The sequence below is a fragment of the Vespula vulgaris genome, chromosome 1, assembly GCF_905475345.1.
Source record: "Vespula vulgaris chromosome 1, iyVesVulg1.1, whole genome shotgun sequence".
Lineage (NCBI taxonomy): Eukaryota > Metazoa > Arthropoda > Insecta > Hymenoptera > Vespidae > Vespula > Vespula vulgaris.
Window position 1 is genome coordinate 7387840 of NC_066586.1, and position 16015 is coordinate 7403854.

The 16015-nt window shown below is 38.2% G+C and overlaps 1 protein-coding gene across 14 annotated transcripts in view; it reads left to right on the top strand.

Annotated features, from left to right (window-relative positions):
• The window catches only part of LOC127062484 (uncharacterized), a 313355-nt gene that overhangs the window by 206212 nt on the left and 91128 nt on the right, over positions 1-16015 (top strand). For 11 of the 14 annotated variants that reach the window (XM_050990814.1, XM_050990795.1, XM_050990784.1 and 8 more), the window contains one exon: positions 11130-11239. The exons of the other annotated variants lie outside the window; for them this stretch is intronic. In XM_050990814.1, coding sequence (XP_050846771.1) covers positions 11130-11239 — 110 coding nt within the window. The remainder of the gene's footprint in view (positions 1-11129; positions 11240-16015) is intronic. 14 annotated transcript variants of the gene reach the window in all.

Below are 16015 nucleotides of genomic sequence, written 5' to 3' on the forward strand. Positions count from 1 at the left end.
CGTCGATTATGTTTGGTTGGACGAGAATTTCTCGGAGGGCACTCTCATCTTGTCTTCCCACCTCTCTCTCTTTCTCTCTCTCTCTCTCTCTCTCCCTCTTCTTCTCTCTCTCTCTTTCTCTCTCTCTATCTCTATCTCTCTCTCTCACTAACTATGAGCCGTGCCGTAGGTAGAATCCGTGAGAGCTAATCCCCCGACAAAAGGGCCATCGAGAGTATCGATCGCTTATTCCCTTTGACGTAGTCCGTGCTATCTCTTGAAAGCACACACGTTCACGATAAGAGCCGAAGTTTACTCATACCAAGACGAGCGTCGCTCGATCGTCGCTTACTCACACAACATATACATACATACATACATACATACATATATATATATGTATATATGTATATATATATATATATGTTCAGGTCCGATGAGAGAAAAGTGACGATGACTATTTTCGATTGTCGATTTTTCAAACCTTGAAAATTAATAGGTAGACTCATTATCACGGTTGACTCGATTTTTCTCTTTCTCTGTGTACTTCCCTAACTTTCATTTTCGAATAGAAATTACGGAAAGAAAGAAGAAACAATAAAAATGAGTCTGCCGCAAAGATCGCATAACTTGGTGGCATAAATTAATACATAGCTGGAAATCTCAGTCCTCAGTCGGCACCGCCTCCACGAGCGCGTCTGACACAATTAGGCAGAGATTAATTAAACCCATTTCACATCTCTGCGGACTCGTAAGGACTCTTACCCTTCCCATCCGTGCTCCTTCCTCTCTCTATCTCTCTCTCCTCCCTCCCTCTCTCTCTCTCTCTTGTCTTCTCTTTTTCCTTTTTGTCTACGTTTCGTTTTCTTTTCGTTATCTGCCAAAGGAAAACTCGCGTGAGATAAAGAAACGTGCCGATTAATTTAATGTTAAATCTCGAATTTATAATACAGATTACGTATAATTAGTGTATATTTGGGCATATACTTTAATACTTTGATAAAAGAAAAAAAAACTCTTATCTCTCGCTTTTTCTTTCTCTCTCTCTCTCTCTCTCTCTCTCTCTCTCTCTCTCTCTCTCTCCCCAGAGAGATCGTTCGATCAATTCAACGATTACAACTATACAGACGATATTTTCATTGCAATGAACTCGTACCGATCGATTCTCCAAGAAGAGAATATCGTTACTGACGATATTCCGGTAACTTAGAAGCGGGAACTTCTTAATTAAACCATTATGCGTTATAGCGGCAGCTTTTATTGCCCGATGAGACCGAGGAGGAAACAGGAAGATGCGAGAGCGACGAGGTAGTCAGCCTCTGGAAAGGAAAGAAGAAGTGTAACCCAGGTCTGCCTTCATCTCGTTCGACCCTACTCCCGGAGCATGTAAATTCGCGATAATAGCGGGGGATGCTTCAGCCCCTACCCTACCTTAACTCGCCCTTTATGAGTTAATAACTTGGGTTATCGAGAAATTCGCCTCCGTTGCTGGCGTTCTATCTGCTCTCTCGTTGTATTCTCTTCTATATACGTATACCTACGCACTCTTATAAGCATCTTCCTGACGGTCCTTAAGGTTTCTACGAAAAGCAGACGTGAATACGCGTTTTCTATACGACTCATTATACGAATCGTTTCGGGTTACTCGCGTCTATTAGACTTGAATCTTCTCGGGATACATATTGTTATAACGATAAAGTGTGGAGGAGAATATAATGGAGATGGGAAAGAAAAGAAAAAAGTAAAGGTAAAATTGAAAGGTGAAAATTAGAGCCGCATAGTTGTCTAGCGATATTTATTGGCACCGACTAATAATATGAAATATGGTAGTCTCGTAAATACGTAACTACTATTATATCCCATGTGGCATCTCACGAATACACTCTCACCACTCTTTTCTATATTTTTAATATTCTACTAAAAATACTTGCGGCGAGCTAGTCGCCATCGTTATTTTTTTCGTTTTTGCATCCTTGTCTTTGTTATTTATTTTCTTTTTTCTTACAGCGACATTAACAGTAGCACGGAAATAAAACAACATTGGAATCTCTTTAAACCACTGAAAAATATTTAGCGGAAAGACTATCGGACATTATAGTGTCGTGGTTGTTTTACGATCGCCATGGTTACGCCGGGAGAATTGTTATTGTATTTTATAAAAGATCTTCGCGAATGCGTTTCGTAAAATGTTTCTTCTTTCTTTTTCTCGCTTTGCAGTAGGAAGATATAGTCGCATAAATCGTATACGAAAGTTCTAATTCGACGTAAAGAAAAAGAGAAAAAAGCTTATAATATCATCTTCTTTTTTCTCTTTTTCTTTTCTTCTCATTCTGAGCTGAAATTTGCGCAGTAATTAAGTAAACCGATGTACTTTGTTTCCTTACTTTTTCCTTTTTTTGTCCTTTCTTTAACGGTAATCATTTTTAATTTGCAACAATTGTTCCTCATGAAATGAAACGATACAAAGGTTATTCTCGAACCTTACAATTGAAAAAACGCTTTACAGAATTCATCAAACCGTTATAAATTTTTTTACCAACAACGCGACACGATGTACGTGTACATTTAGCGATACGTAGAATAGCTCGTAGAACATGACACATCCGAATCACGAACTATAGGATGGAACGCGTTCGGGTTTGCTAATTATCCCTTTTCAATTTTGCCTCAAATATTGACCCGAGCTCTGCGAGTCTCCTCCACCCCTCTCTCGCAGACTCCACGGTCGTAGATTTTGTTGACTTTAATCGAAGCCGCGAAATCGAAAACCTCATCGATTTTCCCCGTTTTCTACAAATGGTAATTACTATTTCCATCGTTCTTGTAAAAACTGTTCGCCCTGAAGAACTCGAAACAACGTAGTTTATACTTTTGTTTTTTCTTTTTTTCTCTCTATGCTATAATATACATATATACATAAATACACACACACACATATATATCCAACGTTTTATCCTCGTGTCATGACAATATCACGTTTCCTCTTTCGTTTCTTTCCACGTTATTCCAGATCTGAAAGTAGAATCCTTTATTATAATTAACATCATTAGAGGAAAAGGTTTTGATTAACGTGCTCGACAGTTCGCAGAAAGAGGTAGTCTATTAAAAATGAACATGGTAAATGTATGAATAAAGAGGAAATACTATAGTCCCTTTTGATAGGATATCCATCGATTGTGCTGATAACAGTGAAAAAACGTCAATTATTCGGACACGCTGATCGCTGGCAACGATCTCTCTCGCTCTTGCTCTCTCGTTCTCTGTCTTTTTGCCCTTCTCTTTTGCTTCTAGGTTTCCTTTCTTTCTCGACCATTATCTCTCCACGATATCCGTGAGCCAACACACGTAATTGTGTTCGCGTTTTTAAACGAGGAACATCGAATGTGACATATCGAACAACTCCGCTTGATTAAATCATGACGTATTTGAAATATTAGAAAAATGTGATGACTACAAAGTTACCATCGTTTTATGAACAAAAGAAAAAAGTTTTACACCGATCAGAATATCCTTTATTCATATTTATTCTTTTACTTTTCCGTATTCTTTATCATTCATTTCCTATCATCGACTTTACTGTCATCCTTTTTTAACATATCTTATATTTCTCGAGCAATCGACAAAATTGCCTCGGTCTGCAAACGGTTTCTATATGATATTTATATGATATACAACTATGTTGCAGAAATATGTATGAACGAAAAACTATATATGTATATCAGTATTCGTATCACGTAAAGAATTTTTTTGTTTACAGTGATAAGAAGTTTTTCAAATATTTTACAAGAACGTTCTATCGAATATCTATATTCCCTCGACATACATACATACATACATACATACATACATACATACATACATATGTACATATGTACATACATATATATATATATATATATATATATATATATATTCATATGAACGTACGTACTTACATATGTATGCGCATATGCTGTAAGAGCAGAAGTGTACTCTTACCTGATACATATGTCTGTATATAGCTTAAAGCGTTACATGCATCTCGCGCCTTCGTCTACATGGATATATTCGCATATCGTACGGACGTTTGTGTAAAGCTCGCTTTCTGGTAGCGCAAACCGGCTGTATTTCAAGCGGCCACGGTACTAACGATCTCTCTTGCCGGTGTAATATGCCCCGAAGAGCTTCGATAAAAAGCAGAACTATCTCTGCTTGGCCTGCCCTCGATCATCGCTTGGGTTTTGCCAACCCGATACCCGGACTTTCGTGTCCATTACCAGTCGCGAATGGAAAGTTACTAACTCGGATGCTTTTTCTACCATCCTTTATCAATAGGTACGGATAGGTGAACGTAGAACTTTTTTTTTAACAATCTCGAACAAATCCTTATAACGTTAGAGTTTTTCTTTCTTAGAGTTCTTTCATAAACAAGTTAAAGTTTCTTAAAACATACCTTCTTCGAGTTAATTATGCTATAAGTATATCCGTTGCTTTAAAAATTTTATATCTTTGTTGATGCTGATATTCTATGATATTTATTAGAAGTATGTGTATTAAAAGGATCTCATTTTTTACAGTCAAAGTTATATTCAAACGTTATTGGATAAATAAATCGGCGACCTGAAGCAAAGGGAAAACAAATAATATCGTAAAAAGTTGTTCATCGGTTTAAAATATTTAATTTCTCCGTTCACAATTCTGGGTACAGAACATTGACGATCGATCCGACGCTGTAGAACGACTCCGAACTTAGCCGCAAACTCAAAAGAGGAAACAATTTCTCGTCTCTGTATTGTCTCACTCTCGTAGAGAATTCCGTGACGTCTCGTAGACGATATTGCGAGACGAAACTACTATCGGCAATTACCAGGTTCAAAAGTTTCATTCGTCGTATATCCCCGGATGCATTTGCACGTCGTTTCCTATTGAAGTGTTACGAAAACATGAAATTTTTCTTTCGCGAGCGATTAAATATATTATAGTTTTTTTTTTCGATGAATAAACAAAAAAGAAAGAAATATCCGTTCCGATTTTAACAGAATTACCTAGATTTCCTACCGTACGTTCGGTTAAAGTAACGTTTTCGAGAGCACCTACTCTTCCCATAAAACAGACGATGGTACTCGACACGAGCCATAAGATTTAACTTTAGAGTAGAGGCGAGAGAGCGGATATTTCTACTCGAATCTCGGCCCTTGTTACTTTTTTGAAAAAAAAAGAGTTAAGGCAAAGAGTTGGAAAGAAGAATTCTATAAAAAAAGGAAGTTTAAACGAGTATGCTCGACGAATTCTACGGACCATGTACCAGAACTTCTGTTTTCGTAGAATCACCGTGAATTCGGTCGAGCGTGTGCGAGAAATAGAGAAAAAAGGAACAAAAAAGTATGAGAAATTTCTGGTTAAACCAACCGAGATATCGATTCAAAGCGAGATTACGATTGAGGTCATGGAATCATTTCGTTTACACTACGATGACACTCTAAAGGTTTAACAACGTTCATTTCCGCAACGACACTTTTCAGAGACGATATCATCTTCGTAAAATCTGAGAAAGGGTTGCCTTTCTCGTAAGGGCCTAGTTTACTATCCTGTCCAATACGATTTTCCTCGCTCAGCCGATGCCATAAAATTGGTGTCGGAACGTTCGAAGCTTTGCACGCATATGCACATATATATATATATATATATATATATATATATATATATATATACTATATATTGTATACATATACTATATAGTACTTATGTACTAACACGAGTTTGTCAACGCACACAACTTGTGTTTACACGATACGAGCTTTTATTCCAGCGTGAGGTTGCGTCTTCAAGCAAAATAGTCGTTGGAATCGAACGGAACCTACGATGTTTGTCATCGTCAGGCACGCGCGTTTCGTGTATGTGACGTTCTTACGCACACACGGAGAACAAGTTTCTACGTGTGTGATCTCAAGCACGTTCGAGTGTCAGATCGTATGGAAGCAGAAACGATTCGAGACATGTTTCATCATACTATTCCAAAGGAAAATTCTACTTTGATCTACAAAAGTAAATGCGAATAGATACCTCCCTTATTTTCATATATTTGCTACTTCATTGCTTATTACACAGATTTAAGTACTCACGTAGTATTATTTAGTTCGTCGACACGAATAAAATGGCAGAAATTGAATATATGTTTTAATTGCTACAGAGTGTTCAGATTTTACAATTTGCATGATTATAACTTATGTGAGCTGGCGATAAGGAATTTGTCAATTTATATACATATTATTAAATTAGTTTACATTTCGACTATAATTTTGTTTTGAAACAAAAGATTAATTTTCGTGTTAACATATTCTCGACGCTATGTAACTTTTGCTCCGAAACGTTTTGCCATAATTTAATTAGTTTTTGAGATATTCGATTGAGTCATTTAGATCGTGAGGCTCAGTATCTTTGCGATTATATAAAACATGGAACTAAATTTCAACGTATATACTATTTTATGATTGAAAATTGTTAAAATAGATTATCTCCTCTGGAAAAGAAATATTTTTCTCCCCGGAATACACTTGGATGAAGAGCCTGCGAATCCTACGTCTTTTTCCTCTCCCCCTATACTCTCCTTCTTCTCCTCCTTCCTTGTTTACGTATCATTTTCATTACTCGGTCGTTTAGATTAAACTGCAAGGCCCTTTTACGGTCTCTCTTCAACAAAGTAAAGACCACATTCACGCATAAAGCTCCTCTAGTAGCTCCGCCTCTACTACTGCCTGGGGAGAGAATGAGAGCGAGAGAGAGAGAGAGAGAGAGAGAGAGAGAGAGAGAGTGAGAGAAAGAGGGAGAGGGAGAGAGAGAGAGGGAAAGAGGAAAAGAGAGAGAGCGGAAGCTTTGAATTTTTAACTTCTGCTCGGTATACCGTGACGGGAAACTCGATTTGGCCGGAACACTGGTAGTCCTTAGCGGTTAAGCTCACAAACCGGTAGAAAAGTACCGAAAATAAAATGATTCGTGATCTCCCGCGAGTGGACGAAAGTAAAAAGAAGAGGAACGAGAAAAAGAAGAAAAGGAGAAACTATAAAAAAGGAGCAAAAAAGACAGAAAGATAGAGAGAAAGAGAGAGAGAGAGAGGGACACAGAGAGAGAGAGAGAGAGAGAGAGAAAGAGAAAAGAACATTGTCGGTATAAAGTTTCGTTCGAAAAAAAGCTAGGGAAGCGGAAAAGTCGAGGGAAAATTTAATCGGTCTCTGTTTATTCGGCGGGAATCGCGGAAAACGTTCGCGCGCGTGTTCTTCCGTTAACACTAGAATTCGCATTCGCGCTTGAAAAAAAAGCATCGCCTTGATACGGTGGTTATTAAAATTCCTCCCGCTGTTGCCACGGAACGAAATTGCGGGTCTCCGGTGTAATCCCATAAAAAGTTGTTAATATTGCAAGAGTGAGGAAAATGACCGTACCGCAAAATACAATTATTCATTAGCGAGTTCCATTTTCCGTCTCTCCTCCCTCTTCACTGGGCAACAACGAGAACGCTTTTCAAATAAAGCGCTCGGCGCTTCGCAATTGCATTTTAAAGCAGCGCGCACGGTAGGTAGGTATATAATTAATGAAATTTGTCGATTCTTTCGTCGAGAAATAGTCAACTAGAGCGTTCATGTAAAAATGGGAATGAATTCTCGCACGGATGCATATACACACAGAGAGATAGAGCGAGAGGAACGAACCTTCTGCATCGGCGATCGATTTTGGCTTCTGGGTCGGCCGCATTGGCATAGCCAATGCAGAAGACAATTGTCCATCAGTGATCAAATTTAACGATAATACCAGATAATTAGATTCATCCTCTAATTTCCGTTACCAATCAAGGTATTATCAGCGGCTGGCAATTATCGACTAAAATTACCTATTCTCTACGAATATCTCCACCTTTGTTTCAAGCCTTATCGTCGCGTAGCTTTATATTTCTAAGGATCTACGCGTTTTCGTTGTGTCAATTATAGTATCGTCCGTATATAATATCAACTCTTTCTCTCTTGCAGTAGTGAGACTAGTAGCCGGACAAAAATATTCGAAACAGTCTTTTATGTAAATCGATCGATCGGAGCTCTCGTTCTACCACTGTAAAAAATTCGTCGTACACACTTGCGTTCGAAAAGAACGACGTGCCATCGGTGGTAATTATTTTCCTACGCTATTTATTTTTGTCATGCGACAGACCATGCATTTTTGCGTTTCCAACATCTTTGTCATCTGCGATTGAATACGTTCGAGCTGGTGAAAAATAGTCGTTGAGACTCTTTTGAAAGATTCCTAGAAGAACCGGATAATTAAGACTGTCTGTCTGTCTGTCTGTCTGTCTGTCTGTCTGTCTGTCTGCCTCTCTTTCTGTCTTTCTTTTTACGTCATTTTAGATCACAAGATCACAAGAAAGTAGATATCATTCTATTGGTTTTTCTCTAGAAACTCCATAGAAAGAGGAATCCTTCGAGTTGCCGCTTCTCACAGATGTCAATGAACTTTGAAGTCTGATCGATCGTAGGTATCTAGGAACTCATTAATGATAGCCAATCGCGAGTAGTCGCGTAGAAACATTTATATCCACGTTTCATTTTCATTTATATTCTCATTCAAAAATAATATATATATATATAAATATATATATTTTAAAAACTATATTAGAAATTATATACATTTAGAATCAAAAGAAGAGTGAGATAGAGATTGAGAATAAGAGAAAAATAGAGAAAAGACTTAAAAGTTTAATTGATGGGAAAGGGACGAAGAAGAGGATACGAAACGTGAATGCAATCGCGACGAGGTCACATGACAACCTCAACTTGGTTAAGTACCTATACTTTATTAAGCATGCCGTCTGCACGTTGCGCCATCCACTTACGTGCTAAATGGAATTACAAATGTATCTCCCGAAAGCCATGCTAACGCATCCTATCCACGACACTGCTCCGGAATGTATTCGATCCTACGAAGCTTGCGACCTCTTCTAATACGCCGATTACCAGCTGTGCCTCTATAGATTCAGTTTGAGCTCTTTTTTCTCGGGATGTTAAGCTATCTTTCTTGCTAGATAGTTCCTAGATTATGATTCTCAATAAGTGTCTTGGAATTGTAACTCGAATCCAATCTAAACTATATATTTGTACATAGTATATAGATCATTTGATTCTCAAAATAGATAATATTCGATTTGAACAAAGAATATTTCTAATATTTGTATAATCTTAGGAAGGTTGCATATCTACTATCGAAAAGAAGGCGCTTTAGAATTATTTTATAACTCAATCCACTTCGAACGAGTCATTCATTTTTAATGTGGATTTCGTTTATCAGATTTTAAATTGGTAAACGGCGAGCATCAAACGCAGGCACGTTGATTTATCAAATTGCCGCGGGGACGTTGCTTCCGCGAAAAGAGGTATCTATTAATGGAAGAATCGGGACAAACAGCAGCTTCACCTTACGTCAGAAGAATCGTTCTCGTCGAAACGTTACTCGTCGTCGATACAATTATTAAACGTTCGACGTTAAAACGTATTTTCTATGTGGCATCGATATTTCTGCTACCGCCGTATATATACACAGACTTTCGGTAAATAAGGCCGAGTTTTGTCGAAGATGATGAAAGGCGACTTGTTTACTCGTCGTCGTTGCTGCGTCGTGTGCTTCCGAATCGATTGAAAGAACTTTCGACGGCTAGAACGCTTTCGAAAGTTTCGTTACTCGAGACAGTTTCGGAACGTCGATTTTCTTCGAACGAAAGAGAATCCTTTTTTTCTCTTTCCTTTTACTTTTTTCTGTCTCTCTTTTTTTTTTTTTTTTGGATAAAACTTATTCGACCGGTTTGTAGCTTCTGAAAAGTTATCTTTCGGCCCTTACTTCGTATACGAAAATATTGACGACTACGAATAATACGATTTCAGAAATACCTACCCTGTCAGTTACGAAAACGAGACGATTCGTCCTGGCGCGAAGATTGATGGTTAAAAAAGAAGATGGAGAAGGAAACGCATCCTTCTCGAAAGATCGAAAAGATCCTGTTCTTTGTACGAGAGAAGTGGCAAAAGCGGCAGCAACGGCTTACGTAGCTTACAATAATTAATTAGCCATGGCAGGAAACTAAGGATGGAGAGGATGATGGTTCGTGGGTGGAGAGCGAGGTGGAAAGAAGGATGGTCGCAGGTGTTACTCGTGCTAGAAACGATTTCGCGAAACGAACTGGCGAACAGCGTTCCTCCTCTCTTCTCATCGAGAGTAACGCGTCAAGCATGAAGACGGTTTTTCAAGCGTAAACGAGTTTGACGGGAATACGATTTCCGGCCGTGCGGCTTTCTGCTGTACTTACACAGTCATATGATGGATCGATCATTATTCTTCGTGAAAGGAAAAAAGAAAGATTTACCAGAATTTTAAGCTATTACTTCGGGCGATATTATTCGAAAAGTTTAAAATGCGATGCCACAAACCGGCAGCGAATAAAAATGATCAAGACGCTTTTCCATCGGCTGGCCAATAAAATAACGCGTAATGATTTACGATAGGAGGCGGGTTTCGACGCACAATAAATGTGATTTATCGACGTGTTCTGTGATTTATGATCGCTCGGCATTTTCGGCCAATCGATACGATATACGATCGTGTACTTTTTAATATTTCTCGCGGCTGCGAACGTAAACGTAATCGGAAAAGATACCGTAACGAAGGATCCTCCGGAGATTTCCTGGTAGATTAAGAAAGAGAGACGAGAGACGGGTCGAGAGCTTTCTGATCGATGTGGACGACTGGCCAATCGGTCATTAAGTATATCCTCGAGAAAAGTGCAAAAAACGCGTGCCACGACGATCAATCTTCCATAAGTCGAAAGGATCGAAAGAAGATCGGCCGCTTCGTTTCGTGTGACGCAAAGAAAACGACGCGATAGCGTAGCGAGGCTGGATCCATCAGTGGATCTATCGCCGAATCTCGAATGATAGTAGAGAAAGAAAGAGAGAGAAATAACTGAGGAGATACTCAGGGATAGTCGAGTTCTCGTCGAGGAAGACGAGTTTTTCGAGACGTAAGAACGAAGCAATGCGAGAACCTGTTCGATTTATCTCATGTGATTCGATTCAGTCGCTCGATATATCTCGACCTTTTCAGGAACATTTGTCTAAGGATCTTCTCCGTGATTTTAGGTAGCAGCGAGGAGTCGAAAACGGGCACTGGTGATCTGGGAAAGCGAGGAGTGAAGAGACCAAGGTCGAAGGCTTCTTCGCCAGTCAGGCAGGGACCACAGCAATGTCAAGTAAGAATCATTTGCATTTTTTCCTACAAATGATATAGTCAAACGTCATTTCGTTTATTGTCACGACTCTCTCCCTTTTCTGATTATATAGTAAATAGGAATCAACGATAGGACGATCGAATATTCAAGATAATCGAATTTGATCGAGTCAATCGATTTGCCACACATTACATCAAAACGTAACACGCGAGTTAAGTCGTATTACGTCGCCGCAAATTTATGTTAACCCTCTCCTCTCTCTTTCTCTCTCTCTCTCTCTCTCTCTCTCTCTCTCTCTCTCTCTTTCTCTCTCTCTCCTTCCATGAAGCGGTCAAACGAATCGAAATAGTAGCATCGAGCACTAACGATGCTGACCCACTTTCGATTTGCAACGGCGCATTCGTTTCCAAAAACGACCGCGAGAAAGCTATGCGCTTGGCATGCTGTGCAGGACGATGAAATTTCGTGCACGCTCGTTTTCTTTTAGCGAGTATTGCTTCGGTTGACGTTTTGATACGTAATAAAGAACAGAGAAAGAGAAAGAGAGAGAGAGAGAAAGAGAGAAAGAGAGAGAGAGAGAGAGAGAGAGGAAGAGAGAGAGAGAGAGAGAGAGAGAGCAAGAGAAAGAAAGGGACGTTTTCTCATTTATATCGATCGAATCAATATGAATTAACGAAACGATAGTCGCGCAAAATTCGAACGATAGACGCGTAAAAATATTATTGCCAATAATTTCTCGAGGATATAAAGTGAATTTAACAAACGTCATGCGCAGACAGGTTGAGAGTTCAAGGCGACGACTGGCCCGAAGATGAACGTAAAATCGATTCGATTAGTTCGATACGATTCGCATGGAAATTCGTTCGAAATGGCAAAACGTTCTACGATCTCTTGCCTTATCTCTCGACAAGTCTTCTCTTTCTCTCTCTCTCTCTCTCACACACACACATTCTCGCTCGTCTTAACATCTCCAACGATATTTGCATATCTAAATTCGACAAAGTTGAGGAGAAGGCGCATTGCACGACATGGCATGGCACAGTACGGCACGCGCTTGCGATACACGCTCGTGACCCACTTCAAGGTGAAATGACGTCGACGTTAAAGCGTCGTCGACGTCGTTGGCACACATGCATGTACGTACTATGCGTCTAGCGTGTGCACAACTCTTTCTACGGTACTAGCCATTAGGCAAAGGGCACGAGCCTTGCCTGGTGAATGTGTAAGGGCTGGAAAGGCTGTTGAATATTCAGTTGGAGCGATTCTCCAGTCTGGGGACCGAACACGGCAGCTCGTAACGTAACGTAACACACCGACGCAATACCATCCGCCTCCTTCGGGACGGTATGCTATCCGTATGTAGATCCTAGTATTTAACGACTAAAACCCTCCTTTTCTTTATTTATTCCTCGCTTCCTTTACTTTTTTTATCTTTCAACCCATCCTGACAACTTCTTCCTCTCATCGGATGTCTTATTATCTTCCTTTCTTTTTTCTGTCTTCTCACGTTCTGCTTTGTCTTCGTATCTCTGTCTGTTTACTTGTATCCTTGTTCGTCTCTTTCTCTCTCTTTTTTCCCTTCTTTTTGGCCGCTTTCGAAGCTTTACAATCTCGAGCTAAAAGGGAACAAGACGATAGAAGAACCATCCCCATAGTTTCCTTGTTACGTAATTAAATGATAGCCTGACCGACTTGTTGACAAGCCCCAAGATGTATCGAGTTAGCGGCAAATTAAGCTCATCATCCACGGCTCGATTATAGCTCGCATACGAACAGGATCAAAAGAGAATAGACAAGTATAGAAGTCACTCGCATGAGCATGATTATCGTTATCTACGGAGAATCTTTTGATATACGATGCGCCAAGAACGTCTATGTTCTCTAATGGAAAATATTTGTAAAAATCTGAAAAGAAATGAAAAGATTCGCAAATGAATTATTCAAGCAGACTTATGAGAGAATACTTATTATATAAATTTCTCTTATGAAATAATCGTTATCTATCTGTTTTCTTTTTTCTCGTTCCAACGACAATTTCATTAAATTAATTGCTTGAATTATCTCCCGACGATAGATCCGTGCGATTTTCTCGTTTACCAGTAGTATTTATACAGCCGTAATGTCGTACGTTTATTACCGTTGGCTCTATGTCGTCTTATTTTTGTCCCAAGTTTAAGTTTCAGCTTTCGTGCAAGCATTACGAAGCTCGTTAAATGTCAAACAAGTTAAATGATGATAACAATTTTCCGTAAAATCGAATCTGGATAACTGAAGAAATAATGGAATATGAAAGGAGATCTTCAAAGCAAACGAAACCTGGATAACGAACGTAGCCATTGATTGATCGTGATCGACCGGTGAAATAAGAAAGAGGCTTCCTTTCGTACAAAGAGAAGTAATGAAAGATACATAGATAGATAGATAGATAGATAGAGAGAGAGAGAGAGAGAGAGAGAGAGAGAGAGAGAGAGAGAAAGAGAGAAAGAAAAAGGAATAAAGAGAGGAAGAGAGACAAGAAACGAGAAAACGCTCGACGAAGATTTCCTGCAATTAACTTCGTAGTTCCCCTTGCACGAAATTTTGTCGCGCAACCGCACGAAGAGCGTCTTGTACATTGATTCTACGTGAAACGCGTATGCGTTGGTAGATGTGCGCAATGTAGAATGTGAAATGTTCGCAAGGTTCGCTGACACTGGCCGTTAATTAACCAGACTTCAGACCAAATTGTTCCCTGAGCATGCGGCCCGCAACCCTACTTGCTTGCTTCGGTAAGGTGAGAGAAAACGATTCCCACTATTTGACACCACTGTGACTTCTAAACTGCATGGCTTTTGTTTTTGTCTTTCTTTTTCTTTTTTAGGATAGTTAGTTTCATCTTGTTATTTACATTTGTAATATTTTTTTATTGATTTTGATTTTATTGTTGATTGGCAATAGAAAAGATAAATACATTGATGAAGAGCCAAAGATATTCAATGCTAATTAAAGAAATTAAACTTTAAATTATTTATTTATCTCGAATTCCCGTTTTTTTATTTTGCCGATCAGCTGCATCGCGATAATCGGTTTCAGCGATTATTTATACACGCTACTGATTGTTACAGCACACGTTTACAATAAAATACTAGAATATCACAAAACTTTAAAGATTCTATATATTTATACATTAAAAAGGAAACAAGAAAACATAGCTAAGAAGAATCTATATTAGTATTCTGATCTTTTGAATGGCAATATCATGAAAGTGAAAACATGCAGTTTTTTTTTTTTTATAACCACGATATAACACTTATATTTTATTTATTCCTATTCTATACTGAGTAAGGTACAATGAGATGGTCTTTTTATAAGCTGCTTTTGTTTTTAAGTATGTAGTAATGCTTAGTGAACTTAAGTAATAGAATCCCCATCTAGAGCGTACAAACCCCATTATCAATTAATCCGTTCCCCTACTATTTAAATTCAATAGCCATCATTCCATGATTAAAAACAAAAATCGTACAACTCATGGGGTACAGTGGTGTCAAATAATCATCTTTTCTCCCTTATTAAAAAAGACTTTATCAAAAAGCAGGTAAATAAGTGCCCTATGCGATTGCTCACCTATATCTTGCATAGTATAGCATTTTATACGTAAGTACTTAAGTACATGTGTTTCGAAATACGCATTTCGAGTTTCTTTTTAGAGTTAGTGTACCTGGACGTTCGACAAATATTGACCTATGCTACCGCGATACTAATGAATAGTAAAAGAAAACAGTATCGTGAATAAATAAATTTATCAACTGTTTTTATTTTATTTTATTTTTTTTGTTGCGTTTACTTTTATGAGAAAATTGTAGTTCATTCAATTTCAAGAATACTGACGCGATTTTCTCGACTTTTTATTAATTTTCTTTTCACAACCAACGTAAACTAGTCATGCGTTCTCTTTAATATCTTTCGTCGTTGACTAAGAGGACAACGCCAGAATGACGGTGATGCTGGCTTAGGTACTTTTATGTCTTCGTTGTAAGCGAGTGACACGTTTTCTTCTTCTTCTGCTTCTTTTTTTTTGCCCTTTTTCCTTTTTTTCCATCTACTGGCTTCTCATTTTTCGCAATCTTCCTCATTATTTACGGATGCACGAGTTTTTCATCTCCTTCTCTCTCTATCTCTCTCTCTCTCTCTCTCTCTCTCTCTCTCTTTCTCCTTCTCTCTTACTCTCTGATGATGCCTGCTAATAAGATGCACTTTTTAAAAAGATTTCGACTACCCAGAAGCAACAAATTACATTCCTGTTCTCTGTACTCCCTATACTCTCATTTTTTATCATTTGCTACATATAAAGTAGATTAACTATTTCCTTCTTCTTGGTTCTTTTCGGTTAAAATGATTATTCGGAACAGTGATTCGTTAAAGTTTCGCGTCCTTGTTCTTCACCGACTTTTATCAAAAGATGAAAATTATATGAATGAAATAAATAAATAAGAAAACATAAGTGCAAGCTTAACAATTCTGAAGACATATTTAGCATAGCAGTTGATGATCATTATTTTAATTGATCACGTTTATTCTATTAAATAAGTCTTTTCTTATGTTATATTTACTAAACTAGGTCGATATTTTATAGACGATGTTCCAATGATCGATAAATACATTTCATTATACCTTCTAATTTTTTACAACAATCAGATTAAAGAAGACGTCAAATATTATAATCATATAATATTATAATCATACCAATTGTAACTTTTTACTTTGCTTTTAACGAATACTTTCAATAATTCAAATATCAGAATAAAAAAGAATCCATGT